This window comes from Neomonachus schauinslandi, chromosome 16 (genome assembly GCF_002201575.2).
Source record: "Neomonachus schauinslandi chromosome 16, ASM220157v2, whole genome shotgun sequence".
Lineage (NCBI taxonomy): Eukaryota > Metazoa > Chordata > Mammalia > Carnivora > Phocidae > Neomonachus > Neomonachus schauinslandi.
The window spans coordinates 40,912,320-40,931,145 of NC_058418.1; the positions used below are offsets into that span (position 1 = coordinate 40,912,320).

General features: G+C 55.7%; 2 protein-coding genes across 2 annotated transcripts in view; one reads left to right on the top strand and one right to left on the bottom strand.

Annotated features, from left to right (window-relative positions):
• Window positions 1–1,193: 1,193 nt before the first annotated feature.
• PLEKHG4 (pleckstrin homology and RhoGEF domain containing G4) lies at window positions 1,194–9,659 on the top strand. Its single transcript, XM_044922059.1, has 21 exons — window positions 1,194–1,704; window positions 1,857–1,952; window positions 2,028–2,151; window positions 2,244–2,337; window positions 2,424–2,498; window positions 2,578–2,694; window positions 2,852–2,950; window positions 3,042–3,190; window positions 3,350–3,488; window positions 3,583–3,699; window positions 5,492–5,674; window positions 5,932–6,452; window positions 6,528–6,774; window positions 7,441–7,530; window positions 7,623–7,844; window positions 7,937–8,107; window positions 8,188–8,365; window positions 8,790–8,906; window positions 9,053–9,289; window positions 9,375–9,490; window positions 9,654–9,659. Exons 1-21 carry the CDS (start codon window positions 1,194–1,196, stop codon window positions 9,657–9,659), a joined length of 3,609 nt encoding a protein of 1,202 aa, XP_044777994.1.
• A 763-nt stretch (window positions 9,660–10,422) lies between these two features.
• KCTD19 (potassium channel tetramerization domain containing 19) overlaps window positions 10,423–18,826 on the bottom strand; it is a 28,257-nt gene continuing 19,853 nt past the window's right edge. The window contains exons 7-16 of the mRNA XM_021705619.1: window positions 18,073–18,233; window positions 16,653–16,756; window positions 16,025–16,167; window positions 15,310–15,393; window positions 14,929–15,043; window positions 13,906–14,533; window positions 12,241–12,432; window positions 11,908–12,062; window positions 11,476–11,577; window positions 10,423–10,536 (exon numbers count right to left, since the gene is read on the bottom strand). Of these exons, the coding sequence (XP_021561294.1) occupies window positions 10,423–10,536; window positions 11,476–11,577; window positions 11,908–12,062; window positions 12,241–12,432; window positions 13,906–14,533; window positions 14,929–15,043; window positions 15,310–15,393; window positions 16,025–16,167; window positions 16,653–16,756; window positions 18,073–18,233 (1,798 nt within the window). The remainder of the gene's footprint in view (window positions 10,537–11,475; window positions 11,578–11,907; window positions 12,063–12,240; window positions 12,433–13,905; window positions 14,534–14,928; window positions 15,044–15,309; window positions 15,394–16,024; window positions 16,168–16,652; window positions 16,757–18,072; window positions 18,234–18,826) is intronic.

The window sequence follows — 18,826 nt, forward strand, 5'->3', positions numbered from 1 at the left end:
CCCTTCCTCCTACCCTCCATGAAGATACCCGTACTGGTTCCTAGCAGCCCCAAGCAGCTGGTTTGGGCTTAGAGAGTTTCTCTTTCTAGGGGCCTCCTGGGACCCGGGGCCCACACTTATCTTCTCCCGCGAGGAGTGAGTGCTCCCAGTTTTGAGGAGAGAGGGTGGGGCAGCCCCCCATACTGCGTGCATTCAAGAGCAGAAGCCTGCCCCGCTCCACCGCGCCCCCCTCCCCCACCGCAAGCCCCTTCCCTCTATCCCCAGGCCGACCCACCGGATCCCTCACCTCGGGCACTTACACCGCCTTCCCCAGCAGGGGGCCGCTTCCGGCGCTCTCAGGCAGGCGGCGGGGAGTGGGCACAGTGGGACGGCTGGCAGTCGCTGCCCCTCCCCGCCGACAGAGAAGCCAAGTCAAAGTAAGGGGGCCCTGAGGGTGGGAGTGGAGCCGAGCCGCTTGGCCCCGAGGGTGGGAGGGGGCGGCGGCGGGCAGGAGGCGCTGCGAGGGCCCGCTCCTCAGCGCTTTCCTGGGGGTCCGGGCCGCTGCCGTCGGGCCTGGGGGTGGGATGCAGCTCCGTCCTCCGGCCCCCAGGGGGCGGCGCGGCGCCGCGTCCTCCGCCGCCCTGCGTTCCCTCCCCGCGGCCAGGAGGCGGCGCCCGTGGACGCCGGGCGGTGCGCTGTACCCGCCGTCGACGGCGGTGCGGTAGGTTTGAGGGCTCCGCTTCGCGGTCTCGCGTCCCGGACACGTGAGTGTGGCGGGCGGGCGGGCAAGGGATGGGGCGCGGAGTCTCGTGGCCAGACAAGGCCCAATTGGGCAGGTGTCAGCACGAGGCAGCACGGCGTCCATGCAATGGCGGCGCCCCATCCGCATAGACCAGCAAAGCGTGGCAGGGATTGCGCGTCCAAGCGTGGGGGCCCTCCTGGCGGAGGCCCACGTGAGCGTGGTCGGGCGGGGGCCGACCCCTGCTGGTCTCCCCTCTCTTCAGGTCTGAACTGCCGCCGCGTCTGTGCTCCGTCTGGCCTTCCAGACCAGGCTGGCCACCAAGGCCACCAAGATTGGCCTTCTGCCTGTTTCACTCACGGAGCCGTACGCACGACCATAATCAACCCATTTCCTGGATGAGCAGAAGCCTCACACTGAGGACCCAGCTCCTCTCCCACTTGCCCTGAGCAGGCCCACTCTTAAGGAGGGGGTGATGGAAGGGCCACCGGAGGTTGGGGATGAGTCCCCAGACTCCCAGGGACACGCCACTGACTGGAGGTTTGCTGTGTGCAGCTTCAGGGATGCCTGGGATGAAGAGGAACCTGTTCCCCGCATGCAGGTTAAGGACCCTAATCCTCCGAGACGTACAGCAGGGACAGCCCAGGGAGAAGGGCTACAGGGCAGCCCCTTGCCTGGGGAGCCTCAGTCTCCGCTAGGACAGATGGCTGTAGATGGGTCAGGGGATGCCCAGGGTTGCATATTAGGAGGTTCTTCACTCCAGTTAGAGGAACCAACCCCTTCTGGAGTGGAGAGCCTCCTGTGCCCAATGTCCTCCCGCCTCAGCCTCACACAGGGCGAGAGTGATAGTCAAGGGGGAGGCTTGGCAAGGGACCAAGTTCCAAAGAGATTAATGCCAGCCCACCTGGGTCCTGAGGGCTTGGACAGTGATCCTGTGGACCCTGGAGGCCCATTATCTGAGACGACGTCAGAGCTACTGGAGGCAGGTGAGGGAGGCGGGGCCAAGGAAGTCTTGGAAGGGAGTGGGGGTTCCTGAAGGGGGGGAGGGCTCTGACCCTACTCCACCTGAAGCCCAGGTCCGAGGAGGGGTCTCTGGGGGGGTGGCCCAATGCAGACCCAAGCCGTTTTCCTTCTGAAGACCCCAGTGGATCCAGCCTCCCTAAGCCTGCTGATGATCTCCTGGCCCAAGACCTTGCCTGGGAGCTGCTGGCCAGTGGCATGGCTACCCTGCCAGGTAGTTGGGAACGACTGGAGGTGGTGGGAGTGGGGTGACTTGATTGGGCAGGTGTCCACTGCCTTCTCCCCACAGGGACTCGGGATGTAGAAGGCCGGGCAGTGCTGCTTCTGTGTGCCCATAGCCCGGCCTGGCTTCACCCCAAGTGCAGTGACCGTGAACTCATCCGCCTCCTGCTCTACCTGCGTGGCATTCCCAGGTTTGGGGAGGAAATGGGGGAGGGGGTTGGAGCCTGAGCTGGGAGATGGCAATATTGGGGAATTAGATACTGAACTGAAGCCTCTTCTTTAGGCCTGAAGTACAGGCCATGGGACTGACTGTGCTGGTGGACGCCCGGGTTTGTTCCCCACGCTCTTCCCTCCTCTGGGGGCTCAGCCAACTGCAGGTGAGTACGCGATAGTAGCTTCCCCTGCCTTCAGCCATTCCTTTTGTGTAGGGTTGGGGACATGGTTGAACTCAAAGTCCTTGCAGGAAGCCGCCCCAGGGTCAGTGTACCAGGTGCTGCTACTGGGAAAGATGCCGGAGGAGGTGCCTTCCAGGCTGCAGGTACAGAGCCGTTTCGGCCAGGGGTGGAGATGGGCTGTTTTCCCCACTAGGCCTCGGTCACCACCTGCTTTTCTGGCAGCTGCAGCAGCTGCCTTCTCATCAGAGCCTGCTGAACCACGTCTCCACCTCCGGGTTGCCGACTTCAATGGGAGGAGGCCTGCCGTACTGCCACCAGGCCTGGCTGGACTTCCGGATGGTCAGTGCAGTGGGTGGGGCACAGGGTGGGTGGCAGGCAACGTGGCCAGCAGGGGGGCCTTTTCTGGGTTGGCTTGAGCAGTGCAAAGCCGGCCTGGGATCCAGGATGCCTGGGATGAGCACTGCACTACTCTGGTCATGCCTGCCCCTGCTCACAGCGTCTGGAAGCCCTGCTGCAGAGCTGCCAGGTGGTTTGTGCCCTGCTCCAGGGGGCCATCGAGAGCATGAAGGCTGTGCCCCAGCCCATGGAGTCTGGGGTGAGTGTTCCCTCGACACCTCTCCGAGTGCTCCCTGTCTCCCTCCTTTTCTCCCATGCTCACCTCCACTACCTGTTGCACTTAATCACAGGAAGTTGGTCGGCTGTTACGGCAGGCACAGGTCCTGATGCAGCATGTGCTAGACTCACCACGGCTAGCATGGCTACAATGCCAGGGGGGTTTGGAGCTGGCATGGCTGAAGCAAGAGGTCCCAGAGGTGACCCTGAGCCCAGACTACAGGTAGATGCAAACTCAGATCCCAGATCTTGCCCCAGCTCACCATATCCTATGCCAGGGACTCAGCTGGCTGGCTCAGAACCAGCCAGGATTGGTGGTCCCAGGATAGGGTGGAGTGGAGCAAGGCAACTAAGAGCCCTAAGACCATGTACCCTATATCAGGCCAGCAGTGGATGAGGTTGATGAACTCTATGGCCGTGTAGATGGACTGCTGCATCAACTGACCCTCCAGAGTAACCGGCGGGTACAGGCACTGGAGTTGGTCCAGACTCTGGAGGCCCAGGAGGGTGGACTGCACCAGGTGGGAACCATCTACCCACATGGGCCCTCCCTCTGATCTCAAGCATGACCTCCACCCCACAGCAGCATTCCTTTCCCTGCTTGTGCCCCTCCAGATTGAAGTGTGGCTACAGCAGGTGGGCTGGCCAGCACTTGAGGAGCTAAGGGATCCCTCACTGGACATGCTGCTCCAGGCCCACGGTCCTTTTCAGGACTTGGACCAGGTTGCCCAGGTGAGTTTGGTCACTTGTTTATTCCATAGGTATTGGGTCACTTGGCTGAGGACTGGGAATGCAGGATGGGTGAAAGCAAATCTATCCTTTTCTCTCTTGGAATGTACAGTTCAGCAGAGAAGATCAGTTGTAATCAAAGGTTCAAACTCATATATGTGTTTGCAAACCGAGGCAGAAGCTCCGAAGAGAAGTAACGCAGGTCGTTCTACCTGAGTATATTAATAAAGACCTCACCCAGAAGGGGTGTTGGGCTAGCTTTCTTGAGATAGTGACTTTTGAACTGAACGCTAAAGAACAGATCGGGGTTAATTAGGAGGAAGAGGGGTTGGGGTTAAGAGACATTCCAGGGGGCGCCTGGGTGGCTCAGTTGGTTAAGCGACTGCCTTTGGCTCAGGTCATGATCCTGGAGTCCCGGGATCGAGTCTCGCATCGGGCTCCCTGCTCGGCGGGGAGTCTGCTTCTCCCTCTGACCCTCCCCCCTCTCATGTGCTCTCTCATTCTCTCTCTCTCAAATAAATAAATAAAATCTTTAAAAAAAAAAAAAAGAGAGAGATATTCCAGGCTGATGGAGCAAACAGCATATGCAAGGGTTCTGTGGCAGGAGGGAGCATGGGTTGCCCGAGGAACCATAAGCAGGACAGTGAGGTTGAAATGCAGTGCAGAAAAGGGAGGGAGAATGGAGGGAGATGAGGTAAAATGAGGCTGGAAAAGTAGCGGCCAAATAGCTGGGCCCCTTTTGCAGTGTAATATCTAGTGGGAAAGTCACATAATCAGATCCACATCCTAGGAAGATCATCCTTTTTTTTTTTTTTTCAAGATTTTATTTATTTATTTGACAGAGACACACAGCAAGAGAGGGAACACAAGCAGGGGGAGTGGGGGAGGGAGAAGTAGGCTTCCTGCCCCACCGAGCAGGGAGCCTGATGCGGGGCTCGATCCCAGGACCCTGGGATCATGACCTGAGCCGAAGGCAGACGCTTAACGACTGAGCCACCCAGGCGCCCCGAGGAAGATCATCTTAGGTTCTGGGTAGACGGGGATTTGAAGGATGGATGTGTGTACAGTCCACAGAGGCAATTGCAGTGGCCCACCAGGAATGATGCTTTCCCTGGCCAGATGGTGGCAGAGGAGATTGATTTTAGAAATTGCTGGGATTTGATGGTGGATACATAGAAGGAGAGGGAGGTTTCAGGGTTGAATGAGTGCCGTTCCCTGAGAGAGGGGCCGGAAGACAAGGATCTTCTGGGGGAAGGGGCTTCATCTTGGAATGGAGGAACTCAGAGGAGAGACCGGGGTGTAGAGGGTCACTTGGTGGATGTGAGTTGTGGATGACATTTGAAGTTGGTCACACGAGACTGCCTGAGGAGAGAGCATGTGGACTGTGTTCAGGAGCACCAGTGTTTAATGGCCCAGGTGAGGGATGGGGAACAGGAGGAGGAACCACCAGAGAAGGATGAGGAGAATCAGGTGAGTGGAGAGGGGTCGGGGAGCTGGCAGAGAGAGGATTGGAGGCTGCTGAGTGATGGTCAGATGAGGCCTGAGAAGGGCTGGGGATGGCGGTGGCACTGAGGTTGCATTAAGCTGACGGGGAAGAAGCAGTGATACCAAGGATAACAACTTCTCCCGGAACTTTGGCTGTGGAGAGGGGCACAGAGACAGAGGGGAGTCGGGGGCAAGGGAAGGTCTTCAGTCACAGGAGAGACTTGACAATGACATGTAGAGATGTCTGTGGAAAAGACTGCTCTGGGCTAGACCACCAGGCCCAGACCTGCTGAGCCCAGGCTGTCTCCAGGAGCAGGTCAGGCGAGCTGAGAAGTTTCTACAGCCACTGTCTGGCTGGGAGGCTGCTGAGCTGGGGCCCGCTGGGGCCCGCTTTCTGGCCCTGCAAGCCCAGCTGACTGACTTCTCCAGGGCTTTGGCCCGGCGGCGGCAGCGGCTGGCAGATGCTGAGAAGCTCTCCCATTTTTTCAAGCAGGTAGGTGGGCTGTCCTGACCTTGGCTGCGGGTGGTTGGCAGGGGTAGAAGGGTGGCTGCCTAACCCCAGCACAGCCTGAGCTCTTTCAGGACATTCTGCCTGTTCTCTCTCCTTGTCTTCGGGGTGACCCCAAAATCCAACCACTGGGGGGCATGGCCTGAGTCGTCATCCTGCGGGGATGGGGAGTGGATTGAAGGGAAGGCTCGGCGGTCTTGGTGGGCCCCATCTTCACTGCCTCTCTGGCCTTGGTGTTACAGGCCTCAACCTGGGCTGAGGAGGGGAAGCGGCTGTTGGCAGAGCTGGAGCACGAGCACCCAGGGGTTGCGCTGCAACGGCTGCAGCTGCATTGGACCAAGCACCCTGACTTGCCTCCTGCCCACTTCCGAAAAATGTGGGCTCTGGCCACAGGGTTGGGGTCTGAGGGCATCCGCCAGGAGTGCCGCTGGGCCTGGGCACGATGCCAGGACACCTGGCTGGCCCTGGACCAGAAGCTAGAGGCCGCGCTGAAGCCACCACTGACCGCAGCCACGACCACGACGGGCAGCACAGCTAGCCTGTGTGTCGGCCGTGTCCCTGCTGCATCTGCCACCCTTCCCCTGAGGAAGGCCTACAGCCTTGATCAGAATTTGGGACAGAGTCTCCGAGAGCCTGCCCACCACTGCCACCGTGCGGCCACTGCGGCTGCCTGCCACAGACCAGAGGCCGGAGGGGGTGCCCAGCCAGGGTCATCCCCTGCCACGCCTCCGCCAAGCAGCTCCGATCCCAGGAGCCCCAGCAGGTGCAGGCAGTGGGCAGGGCAGGGAGGGCAGTGGCAGGAGAGAGGTCTCGAATCCTGATTCCACCTATCTGGTAGGCTCCAGCTGGTGCTGGCGGAGATGGTGGCCACAGAGCGGGAGTATGTCTGTGCTCTTGACTACACCATGGAGAACTACTTCCCCGAGCTGGATCGCCCCGATGTGCCCCAGGGCCTCCGTGGCCAGCGCGCCCACCTCTTTGGCAACCTGGAGAAGCTGCGGGACTTCCACTGTCATTTCTTCCTGCGTGAACTGGAGGCCTGTACCCAGCACCCCTCTCGGGTAGCCTATGCCTTCCTGCGCCACGTAAGCGTCCCACAGGCCACATGGCTCCTAGCTGATTCTGCCACTCAACAAAGAGCCCCTGGGTGCAGGCTTGGTGCCAGGCTCTGTGCTGAGTACAGCTATGAGCGAGACCACCAAGGTCCCTGCCCCTCTAGATGCTCGTGTTTTAGTAGAAGAGACATAAAAGTATAAAAGGGAATTGCAGATTATAGTTGAGGCCAGGAAGAAAATAATCAGGATAGATCGATGATTGTGAAGGAGTGGTGGGCAGGAGTGGGGCAGTTAGAGGCCTCTTTGAGGAGCTGGTGTTGAAGCTGGGGCCAGAGAGAGGGACTGGAGTCAGAGTGTTCCATCCAGAGGAAAGATCAAGTTTAAAGGAAGAGACAGGTCAAAGTGGCTGAGTGCAGTGAGCAAGAGAAGGGGTAGTCCAAGGTGAGGGGTCCCAGAGTGGTGGTCCCAGAACAGTGGGAGGAGCAAAAGCCCTGTGGGCAAGCCCCGCTCTGCGCAGTGCCTGTTCTTGCCAGGTTACCCCTCATTCAAAGCCAGGCAGATTGGATCAGGGGGAGGCTTCCCTGGGAGCTCTTTATTGGCATTTTGGGCCTTTCAAGCTGAGGGTATCTGGCCCATGGGGGCCAGACTTTGGAAGCTGGCCCCCTTGCAACCAGGCTGAGCTGTGTGTCCTCACAGAGGGTGCAGTTCGGGATGTATGCACTCTACAGCAAGAATAAACCTCGCTCCGATGCCCTGATGACCAGCTTCGGTCACGCCTTCTTCAAGGTAGATGAGCCTGAGACTGTAGGGGAGGAGGGGGAGGAGGGGGCGGAGGAGGTACCCCGAAGCCGCCTGATGGTCTTCCGTGCACCTGGCAGGACAAGCAGCAAATGCTGGGGGACCACCTGGACTTGGCCTCCTACCTGCTGAAGCCCATCCAGCGCATGAGCAAGTACGCACTGCTGCTGCAGGAACTGGCGCGGGCCTGTGGGGGCGCCGTGCAGGAGCTGAGTGCCCTGCGGGCCGCCCAGAGCCTCGTGCGCTTCCAGCTGCGACACGGCAATGACCTGCTGGCCATGGACGCCATTCAGGGCTGTGATGTGAGTCATGCCAGGCCCTGGTGGGCAGGTGCAGTGGGTGTGAAGGGAGGGGGCGGCAGAGGCTGGGTACTCACTGGGCCCCAACTTGGCAGGTTAACCTCAAGGAACAGGGGCAGCTGGTGCGGCAGGACGAGTTCATGGTGCGCACCGGGCGCCGTAAGTCCTTGCGCCGTGTTTTTCTCTTTGAGGAGCTGCTGCTCTTCAGCAAGCCTCGCCGAGGACCCACAGGCACCGACACATTTGCCTACAAGCGTTCATTCAAGGTAGGCTCACCCGACCCCTCCCACGCTCCCTGCCCCCTTCTCCCCCGGCGCCTCACCAAGCCCCTCTCCTGGCCACGCAGATGGCAGACCTGGGCCTCACTGAGTGCTGTGGGGAGAGCAACCTGCGGTTTGAGATCTGGTTCCGCCGTCGCAAGGCCAGGGACACCTTTGTGCTGCAGGCTGCCAGCGTGGCCACCAAGCAGGCTTGGACGGCTGACATTTCTCGTCTGCTCTGGAGGCAGGCCATCCACAACAAGGGTGTGTCCCTGCCCCCTACTTCAATAAAAGGTCCCCCCTCTGGGCAGCTTACAGTGTTCCACATGGGCCCAGGCAGGGCCTAGGGACCTGGAAATGCTTGGGAGCAGGGAGGTCCCGCAGTAGCAGCCACTGTAGGGGAAAGAACTTCAAAGTCAGGCAGGCCTGCTCTCACTGTCCCTGACTACGGACACAGTGCTAACCTCTCTGAGTATCAGAGGCCTTAACTTTAAAAGGGCAGTTATGACACCTGCCCCCAGGATCGTGGGGAGGAGAGCATGGCACCAAGAAAGGCTCTGTGCACAGGACGGCTAATCTGCTGGGTATGGATGTATAGGAAGGACTTATTCAAGGGAGAGGGTAGACAGAGGCCCAAGGGCAAGGCTCGTGTCCAGAGAGACCCCACGTATGCCCACTGTCCACCCAGAGGTGCGCATGGCTGAGATGGTGTCCATGGGCGTGGGGAACAAGGCCTTCCGGGACATCGCCCCCAGCGAGGAAGCTATCAACGACCGCACCGTCAACTACGTCCTGAAGTGCCGAGGTAGCAGGCAGGCTGCCGGGGGTGTGGGGGAGGAAGGCTGCATGCGAGGCAACGTGGACCTTTGTCAGCCCTTGCCTGTGCTCCCTTCAGGACCCTGGCCCAGGTAGGGTCTGGCCTGTCCCAACCTGACCCTCTCTCTCATGCAGAAGTTCGCTCTCGGGCCTCTATTGCCGTGGCCCCGTTTGACTGTGACAGCCCCTACCTGGGAGCCTTGAGTTCTCTTCCTGGAGACCCTGCCTCTTGCTCTGTGCTGGGGTCCCTCAACCTGCACCTGTACAGAGACCCGGCTCTTCTGGGACTCCGCGGGCCCCTGTATTCTCCCAGCTTCCCAGAGGAAGCAGCACTGGAGGCTGAAGTGGAGCTGGGCAGTCAGCTGTCTTTGAGTAGGTCTGGGCTTAGCCAGAGGCAGGATGGTATCGCTTAGGGTCTGGCCCTCGGGTGCTGACAGCTTACCTCCCTCCTCCCTAGCTCCTGAGGACTCCGAGGTCTCATCCCAGTGCCCATCAGCCAGTGGATCCAGTGGGTCTGACAGCAGCTATGTGTCAGGGCAGGCCCTGGGCAGGGGTCTTGAGGACTTGTCCTGTGTGAGTACCATTTTGTCCTGTATCCACCAGCCCCAGCCCAGGCCTATGGCTGCCTTTCCTTTAGGTGGAAATGGGGGTGGGTGGGCCAGGGCCCTACCCCAGAGATGCTACCTGGACCCTGAGTTGAAGAAACAGGCAGTCAGGCCTACCTTGTCAACCACAGGTCTGAGCCCGGGCTGGAAGGCAGGCAGTGGACCCAGCAGCTTTTGCTCCAGGAAACATCACCTCTCTCAGGATCTGCTGTGACCGGAGTGTGGCTGCCACCTGGGCTACCTTCCAGCCCATGTGCACTGCCCTATTGACTATTCTTTCTGATGTCTGTGCCCACTGGCATACTGGCAGGGACCTCTCCCAGGGAGCCTAGCTGCAAAGCCTGAATGACTACCCTGATCCTGAGCTTCTGGCCCCCTGTCCCCTTCTTCTGTTCTCTCTGCTGTTCCCACCCCAGTTATGGGTTAAGATTAGGCTAGAGCGGAGTGTGGGTGTTGCCATGCTCTAGGCTGATGGGGCACCAAGTGGCTCTGGGCAGCGACTGGGCTGCCCCCACCCTCAGGAGGAACATAGGTGGGTTCCCAGCAGTTGCTTCCCGACCCCTGGTCTCAAAGCCAACGTTCTCAAACTTAAGGGCAAGCCCACACCTATTGTACCCTTAACTCTTGGTTGCCCTGGCTGCCCAAGCCTAGCTCTTCCTGGGTCAGTTTGGTTATTTTGACTCAACACCTTTTGAATAGCTTTCAATTAGAGCTGTTATCTAAAATTATTTCACTGATTGTTAAGTCTTTGGTGTCTCAAAGAGAGAGTCCAGGCCCTTGACTCATAAATTACTCTTTATTTATAATAAAAATAGACTGACACACCCTCTGATGGGGACACACATTCTTAAAATGAGCCTTGGCAGGTGGGGGTATGTGAGGGCAGCATTTCTGGTCACCCTAGCCCTCTTGTAAGTACTTGCCCAGGATAGAGTAAGAGACAGACCTAGACAGGCCCCTCTGGATGAGCAGGTCCACGCAGCGGCTGTATTTCCTGGCGAAAGGCAGTGTGAGCTAGAAGGAAAGGCTCGTCTTATCCCTTACTTCCTGGCTGGTTGCCTACCCTAGTTCTGTGGGTGTGGGGGGGGTCCTCCCATCTGGGGGTGGGGGCGGGGGTAGGGCAAGGCCTGTTGTTGGGGGACCTTTGATGCTCTTGGGCTCAATTCTGCCCAAAGGCCTCTCACAAGGCTGTGGCTAGGAGTGGCTACCAGAATGACCAGAGGGTCAAAAATGTATGTTTCGGGCCACTGGTTTTCCATTTTCTAGCTGTAGATGCTGACTTCACCTTTCCAATCAATAGACCAGCCAGGGGCCTAATAGTAACTGGGAACCAGTGTGTTTAGGGTGAAAACTATTACAATAATATACCTGATTACAGAAATACCAAATTAAGGAGAAATTAGCTAAATCTTTTTCACCTACAATGTTAAAATAAAAACTTAAAACCCTAAAATTATTTTAAGGAATCAAAAAACAAATACAAAAAGACCTGGGTCATTCCTTTGACCTTATTGAACATTTTTCTGGTAAAGAATGCTTTAAAGCAGCTTATATATAAAAGGAATGTGTGAAAGTGATGATGTAGCAAAGTAGGTGAAATTGGTATCACCCATCAAAAAGGTCTGACTCCTAATAGTCTCTCTGATTTCAGCACCCAAAAACTTGGGTTCACGTGATGTGCTTCCCAAGCGTGGCTGGGGGTGTTAGTGATGAAGGCAAAATTGGTACCATTGGAGGAAAACTGCAAAAACCAGTGGCCCGAATGCCGCTTTTTGATCACTCTGGACTGGTTAATTTCAGCCATTGTTTCTCCCACCTTGGGACCAGGGACCATAGGTTAGCTGCCTGCCTTGCCTTCTGGGCAGTGTTGGCCTGGCCCCCATGCAGCAAGACAGTGTCCATTTGAGGTGTCCACAGTGTCAGCATTCCCAGTGGGGTACAGGTGGCCCTCACCTCCACCCAGCTGTACAGGCGTTCCTGGGTGTGCCGGTCATCCTTGAAGCCGGTGATGGCCAGCAAGTCCACCACAAACTGCTTGGGGCTGATGTGCAGGGTCTGCCAGGAGAGCCCCCGGTCAGGCAGGGCTGGAAGCACCTGCCCGACACACATTTGCTCCCTGCCTTGCAGAGTGGGATGCAGAACAGGGGCTCCCCTTGGTCTGCAGGAGCTACAGGGATCAGGGGCCACTGTCAAGCCAAACTACCTCTTGGTCAAGGCCTGGTTCAGATGACACTGCCCTGTCTTCCTGTCCGTGCGCTCCTTGCCACCCTTGTGCCCCTGACCTGTTCCCCTTGACTTGATTCCCTTTGCCTGGCACCACTTATTGTGGAGATAGGGGGACAGACAGGTGGAGAAGCAGCAAGGTCTGGGGCCTGGCAAACATACCCACAGCCGGTTGGTTAGGGAGACCACACTGGCTGTCATGGCTTTGGGGTCCTTTTGCCTGATGGAATCCAGGATGATGTCAGTCAGGAAGCGATGACATTTTTGTGCATAAAACATCTCTTCCCAGGATAGAGAGAAACTCAGGAAAGTCACCTCTGTGGAGGAGAGAGTAGATGTGGCCACATCTGCCTGCGGCTAAGGCCTTAGAGCCCGCCTGGAGGAAGGGAGAAGTGTAGGGCTCCTGAGGGATACTGTTTTCCTGAAGTACCCTGGGTAGGGGCTCAGGCATCTCCACAAGGAAGCGCAGGGCCAGGTATGGCTTCAGAGTCTCACCTCTGGGCTGGGGGCTGGCTGTAGTCAGTGCCTGCCTGAGGTTGTCCATCTGTGTGGTATAGATGATGCTGTCCTCAAAGAACATGCAGGAACCATCGCTGCCCACCACGGGGGGATGGGCCACTTTGAGGATGACCCCTGCATTATCCACCTCACTGGCCTCAGGCAGAGGCTGCTCAGGGCCAGGGCTTTCTGTGAAAACAACACGGGGTGGGGTTCCTCCTTAAGCCACTTTGGAGCCCAAGCAGGGAGGGGGTCTCTGGTGACAGAGCAGCACAGTCAGTCACCCCAGCCTCCTAGCAGCTTCTGCTTCCAGCTTCTCAGATGTGGCACCCTCTGCTGACACGGCCCTGTCCTGGCTCTCCTCTCTCCATTGTCCTAGAAGCATTACAAGCCCAATCCTACATTTCAGAACTCCAAGGAACTCCCCCAATTCCTCTTGAACTAAGGCTGGTATTAACTAGAGTTGATAATACCCCAGCTGGGAGACTGGAAATCGTTGGAAAACTAAAACGAGAGGAGCTTTTGGGGTGAGCTTTTGATACATGTCCACTCTGAGGAGTACGTTTGACAGACCAACTCACGGCTCACAGGCAGGGCCTGAGAAGGACCCTCCAAGGAGGGCCTAAGCCTTTAAAAGGGAAAGCAACAGAATACTGTAGAAAGACTTTGAGGGAGCAGAGGAAACAGCCCAACATGGCAGTTCTCAGCATACTCCCCTGGGTGGTCTCCACACTGCCCCTCCACACATAACACGCCTCTCTTCAGCTCCTCCTTCTGTCCATTCCACCTCAGTAATCACCCACACTCCTGCAGTCACACAAGCCAGAAACCTGGCCTCTCTCTTGCTGGATCCTTCCCTACCTCCTCCCCCAACTGCCTAGCCTGTTTGATCTAGAGTGACCTTACGCTTCTAACACTCCTGCTTCTGCTGCTACGTTTCCTCTACTCCTGGAGCAAGCTCTCTGAATGCACACCTGACTGCTTGCTCCCTTGTTTAAAATTCTTCAGTGGCTGCCCACACCCCATAGGATGAGAACAAAGTACCAGGTCCTAAACTTGGCCCACAAGACCTGTCCTGATTAATTATGTCTTCAGCCCTATTTCCCATCACTTCCCCACATGAAACCTGGCCTCCAGAGCTAGACCAAAGACCTGTGTTTCCACAAGCACCCGAGATTTCTCCTTCCTTCCCCTGCTCACTCCCCAGCCCCTAGCCTTTTTTTTTTTTTAAAGATTTTATTTATTTATTTGAGACAGAGAGAATGAGAGACAGAGAGCATGAGAGGGAGGAGGGTTAGAGGGAGAAGCAGACTCCCCGCTGAGCAGGGAGCCCGATGCGGGACTCGATCCCGGGACTCCAGGATCATGACCTGAGCCGAAGGCAGTCGCTTAACCAACTGAGCCACCCAGGCGCCCGCCCCTAGCCTTCTTTGTGCTTCTATTATTTCATAGACACCCTCTTCCCACATGCTTCATGCAGACTCTTAGCCCCATAAGTTATGCCAGTGTGTTGGTCATCTCTGTCTGCTGCTTGGCAGAGCTGGCATCAGTAAATAGAGGGTTCTAGTCCCCCTTTGTCACTAATTCACTCTGTGGTCTTGGCCAAGGTTTGCCCTCTCTGTTGTTAAGTGAGACTTAGGTCAAGGATGGGACAGGACTCACCATTCTCTCTTGGCTTCTGCTTGCCCCAGTCCTTCGGCGTGACAGCTCTTTTCATGGGGAAGTATGGCTTAAAGGTTGGCTCTGGCCCCTTGTCTTTGGCTCCAGCTCCAGCCCCTGCCTGTGGGCCCAGGTCCTTCTCTGAGCCTGTGGAATGGCCTTTCCAGGAAGCTGAGGTGCTGGGCTGGGAAGGAGCCTCACTTCCCGAAGGGAGCTGCAGGGTAGCCTCCTCCATGGAGCTGCTCCGGGGGACTGGCAGTGGCTGGAATTCCCACTGTTTGCAATTGACCATGTCCCATTCCCTCACCAGGGAGATGAGTTTTTGCATGGGGGTGATGGGAGGGTCTTTGGTGTCAGGTTTCTGTGTGAGGTTGACTGTGGTGCATTTCTTCTTGGGAGGACTCTCAGGGTGGGCCCCCCAGTATCTGGGGTTGGCACATAAGCCAGGACAGTGGGAGTATGTGCTGGGATTGCCCGCCCTCTTGGCACCTCGGCACACGGACACCTGGATGGTCCGGGAGTACTGCTCAGACTCCTCCGTCTGGCCGGATCTGGCCAGGGTCCCCTTGGCCTTGTTCCATGGAGTTCTGTCACTGCATTCTTGGAAGTCCATGGGCATGCAGGCTGTGGTCTGGGGAAGGAGGACACGGCAGCTCTGGGAATGCTGTGCTTCCACACTGAAGCTTCACCTGAGAAGAATAATGTGGGCCTCCAAGACCTCACTTGCTCACCCATCAATCCTATCCTCCACACAGGTCAGCCGTTTGAGCTTTGCTCAGCCTGAGTGGGGGTGGTGCTAGCCCAGGGGCCTCTCATATTCTGAAGGGACATACTATCAGCATCCGAGGCCACAAGTGGCCAACATTTCCCTGTGCTTCCTTCAATGTTTGGACATAGTTAACATGCTAGGAGTCCACGTAGGCCCTGCTCTTTAATTTTGCCATGCCCCTCAGTAGCAGAGCCTACTCCTGAACCCTGTGGCAGTGCTCTCAGGACAAAAACGAACCAAACAAGGCTGGGGCTTACTTCTTTGGTGTCTCTACTGAACTCCACCAGTGACCTTGGCCCTTCTGTCACCACATGCAGCCTCCTGATGGGAAAAGCTTCTTCATTTTCAGATTCTTTCTCCTGGGTCCATGACCTGCAGACTCCAAGAAGGAGTCAGTGAGCAGAAGCTTCTACTAGTTCATCAACCAGTTGGTCAGGTCTGCCCTTTGGCTAGTTAACTCTAAACAGGGGCGGAGAAGGGCTCTTAAAAGGTTTCACTTAGGTTATTAGCCAATCCTGGGCCTGCTCCACCCCCTTAGCCCCAAGGAGAACGGGCAGGTGGGACTGAGGACAGGATTCTCAAGACGACTATAAAGGTCCAAACTCCAGAACATGGTGTCTAGAGCAAAGTTTCCTTACTTGTATGCCTCACATTGGGCAAGAGCTTCTGAGAGGGATGGGATGTGGTAATCCTCTACCTCCTGGCAGAATAAGGGCCATTCCCTGCAGATGACAAGACGTCGCCGTCAGGCTGGGCAGCTGCAGTGGGAGTGTGGGTGGAGGCATAGCCTTCGGAGCTGCTGCCTTGAACAGCAGTTCACATATTGGAGATAATATAACCTCCTCCCTGAAAGCTACAAACTCAAGATTTTTTCTTTTTCTTTTTTTTTTTTAAAGATTTTATTTATTTATTTGAGAAAGAAAGAATGAGAGACAGAGAGCATGAGAGGGAAGAGGATCAGAGGGAGAAGCAGACTCCCCGCTGAGCAGGGAGCCCGATGCGGGACTCGATCCCGGGACTCCAGGATCATGACCTGAGCCGAAGGCAGTCGCCCAACCAACTGAGCCACCCAGGTGCCCCTTTTTTTTTTTTTTAAAGATTTTATTTATTTATTTGACAGAGAGAGACACAGCGAGAGAGGGAACACAAGCAGGGGGAGTGGGAGAGGGAGAAGCAGACTCCCCGCCGAGCAGGGAGCCCGATGCGGGACTCGATCCTGGGACTCCAGGATCATGACCTGAGCTGAAGGCAGTCGCTTGACCAACTGAGCCACCCAGGTGCCCCAAACTCAAGATTTTTTCATTGCAGAAGGAAGGGGTTTCATCACATGATTTCCTTCCATTTGTCACTTACTTAAATTCAGATGGTAAAAACAGTTTTCCAAGTCTCAGGAAGTTGAGAATGTGTCGGAACATTTGGCCATCCCCGTGGATCAGCAGGGTCTGCCCGTAAGTGATCCAGTACACTCTTTGAGGGTTGGATAGAAGTTCTGGATACTGCAAGGGGTTGCACGCCAGACTCTGTTAGTCTGTTAGTTAAAGGGCTGGGTCGTCAGTAAGGGGCAGGTCAGTCTTCTCTTAATTCATCTTCTCAACCATTCTAGAACAGAGGCTTTGGGATTTCCATCTCCCTGTCTTGTTAGCCACAGGGAGCCATAGTGGGGAGCAGAGCATCCAGGGACAAGAACATCCCTGCTTCAAGTTTTGCTGCCTTCTAGACTAGATCACCCTCTCAAGGCATTTGTAACCCCGCCCTGTGTCTTGCTTGGTCCAGACTCCTCAGACTGGTCTCCTCCTGACCCAAACTCTTGTGGGCCTTCCTAGCGTGCTGCTCATACAACAAGAGCACTTTGGGCCAGAAGCAGCGGGAAGATACTACTCTAAGCAGGGGCTAGGGCTGTGTGAGGGCCAGGTGACTAGGTTCTAAAGCTGCTCAGCCACAGAAGCCACAAGGAAAGGAGGATGTCCTGGGGCCAGCATACCTTCAGCAAGGTCTGCAGGGTGGTTGCATACCAGTGGCTTCCAACATAAACTTTGATGATCTGTTGGAGGGAATACACAGTGATTTCTGCTGTCCACTCCTCATCTAAGGAAACCAATGAGAAGGAATAGATCACATGACCAGAAGGGAAATTAGGTGGGGCATTTTCGTTAATAACACGTTAAGACTCAATATCTTCATCAGTCATGTTGTGTTGCCTCCTCTGAAAAGCAGCAGGAACCCCTTAAACCAACCTTCTCTCAGGCCTTCCCTGCAGCACACCAGCTAGCTCACTTTGCTGGGTGGTGAGGTGGGTTTGGAATGGCAGCTTGGAGGGTCAGCTGGTGACTCAGGGTGGGAAGGGTGAGCCGTCTAAAATCTCATCAATACCAGGGATCCTGATGCTCTTCCCCTGACCCACCTCTCTCAAGAAAGCTGGACTGATGTTCCTGTCCACCTACATTGCCAACTGCCTCTGGTTTCTGGCTGGGTGTGTCCTGGGTGTATAACTCTTCATGTGGTGAGGAGTCCCTCTGTATGTTTGTGCTTGTGGTTTGGCAAATGTCACATTGCCAGCTCTCATCAAATCACTGTCACTGCTATAGAGACCAAGCCTCTAGGCCTGTCTGGAGAATTGATTTATTTATTCTGAGAAGATGAACCCATGACTCTTTTCCTAGGGGAGACAAGGCTTAGGCTTTGTTCTGATGTTTGGGAACCAGTTTCTAATGAGCTTTGTAATGAGCAAAGGGTATATAACTAGGTTACATAATCAAGAGGTAAGAGGTATATCATTAGATTGTGAACTCCATGAAGATAAGGACTGGGTCTGTTTTGCTCACTTCTATACTCATAGTGTCTGCTTCCTTCCTGGTATGTGGTAGGTGCACAATAAATGTTGACTATTGCTGAATGATAGAATACAGTGGAAACTTGATCTAAAAACTTTTTGTTAATAAGAGGTTATAGGGAAGCTGGTGAAAACAACATTAGTTTTGGACTCAGACTCAAACTCTAGCTCGATCACTATCTCACTGTGTAATCTGAGCAAGTTACCTCCCTGAGCCTCTGCTTCATCTGTTAAAAGGACCAGAGATTGCTCCCCCCTGGGTGGCTGTGAGGATCAAATGAGCACAGCATGTCAGCTCTCAGAGCCAGAGTAGTCATACCCTTGGAGACCATGCGGCCCCATACCGAGGTCAGTCGGTACTGCGCAGTCTGTGCTACTCAAGGCTACTCATCGGCTTGAGGTGAGGAGGGGTACCTTAACATGAAAGTGTCCCTCTAGGAAAACCTAGAGATGTTGACTTTCCTCTCCTCTTCCATCTACGGTTCCTGGCCCTGGCCAGCCTTGACTTTCCTTTATGATACCCAAGCCCTCCTCTGATACTAAATTCAAATAAAGCAGCTTTCTCATTTACTGAGCACATCCACGGGTGCCAGAGTCCTCGGCTCCAGATGAGTCTTCAGGGCTACTTTCATTGGCTCGTAGGTGATGTCCCTCTTGTCCAGGAAGGCACAGAGCTCGTACACCTCAGAAATAGTCTCAGTCAGGGGTAGCCGACAAGTCCCCAGCCAGTTCCTGCCCAGAGGAAAGGCCTGTTAGAGAGAACCTCAGCACCGCACCCCAAGGGAGTCGGGCCTGCCAACTTTTCATGTCCAGAATGCCTTGCCTCTACCACTGGCTCTAACCTGTGGCCACTACATCATTTCCTGCTTTAACCAGAAATCTGGTGATGTCTTGTGAGAGACTGAACTGTTGGAGCTGAGTTTGACCTACTTCAGCAAAGCCCTCTAAATCAACTAACTGTAAGCTTCTAGGCTCTGCCTAAGGTTCCAGAAGCCAGACCAGGGCCCAGACACTCCCATCCTACCCCCATAAGTATCTGCCCATGCCATCTCAGTCACTATATGGCAGCCTTCCTTGGTCTTGGGAGGTTACTAATACCCTGTGTGCCTAGGAAAGAGGCTGGGGGTCTGAACATCAACCCCCTGCCTCCAAAGGCACTTGTCTTTGCCCTCTGTGACATCAGGGATGGGACATCTCTGGGAGAGATGGGTGGTGTGGGCCTCAATGGCCCAAAATGCCCAGGGTTGGCTGACCTTCTTCCTAGGGGCTCAGGAAAACCCACTTCTATGTTTAGTTTTGGTATCAATATATTTTGTGACCCTAAG

Excerpts from the sequence above, each read along its gene's own strand:
- PLEKHG4 (XM_044922059.1), top strand. The coding sequence starts at position 1,194 with ATGGAAGGGCCACCGGAGGTTGGGGATGAGTCCCCAGACTCCCAGGGA. Across the intron at positions 2,152-2,243 it reads TACCTGCGTGGCATTCCCAG|GCCTGAAGTACAGGCCATGG; the intron begins GTTTGGGGAGGA and ends CCTCTTCTTTAG. Across the intron at positions 6,775-7,440 it reads CCTATGCCTTCCTGCGCCAC|AGGGTGCAGTTCGGGATGTA; the intron begins GTAAGCGTCCCA and ends GTGTCCTCACAG.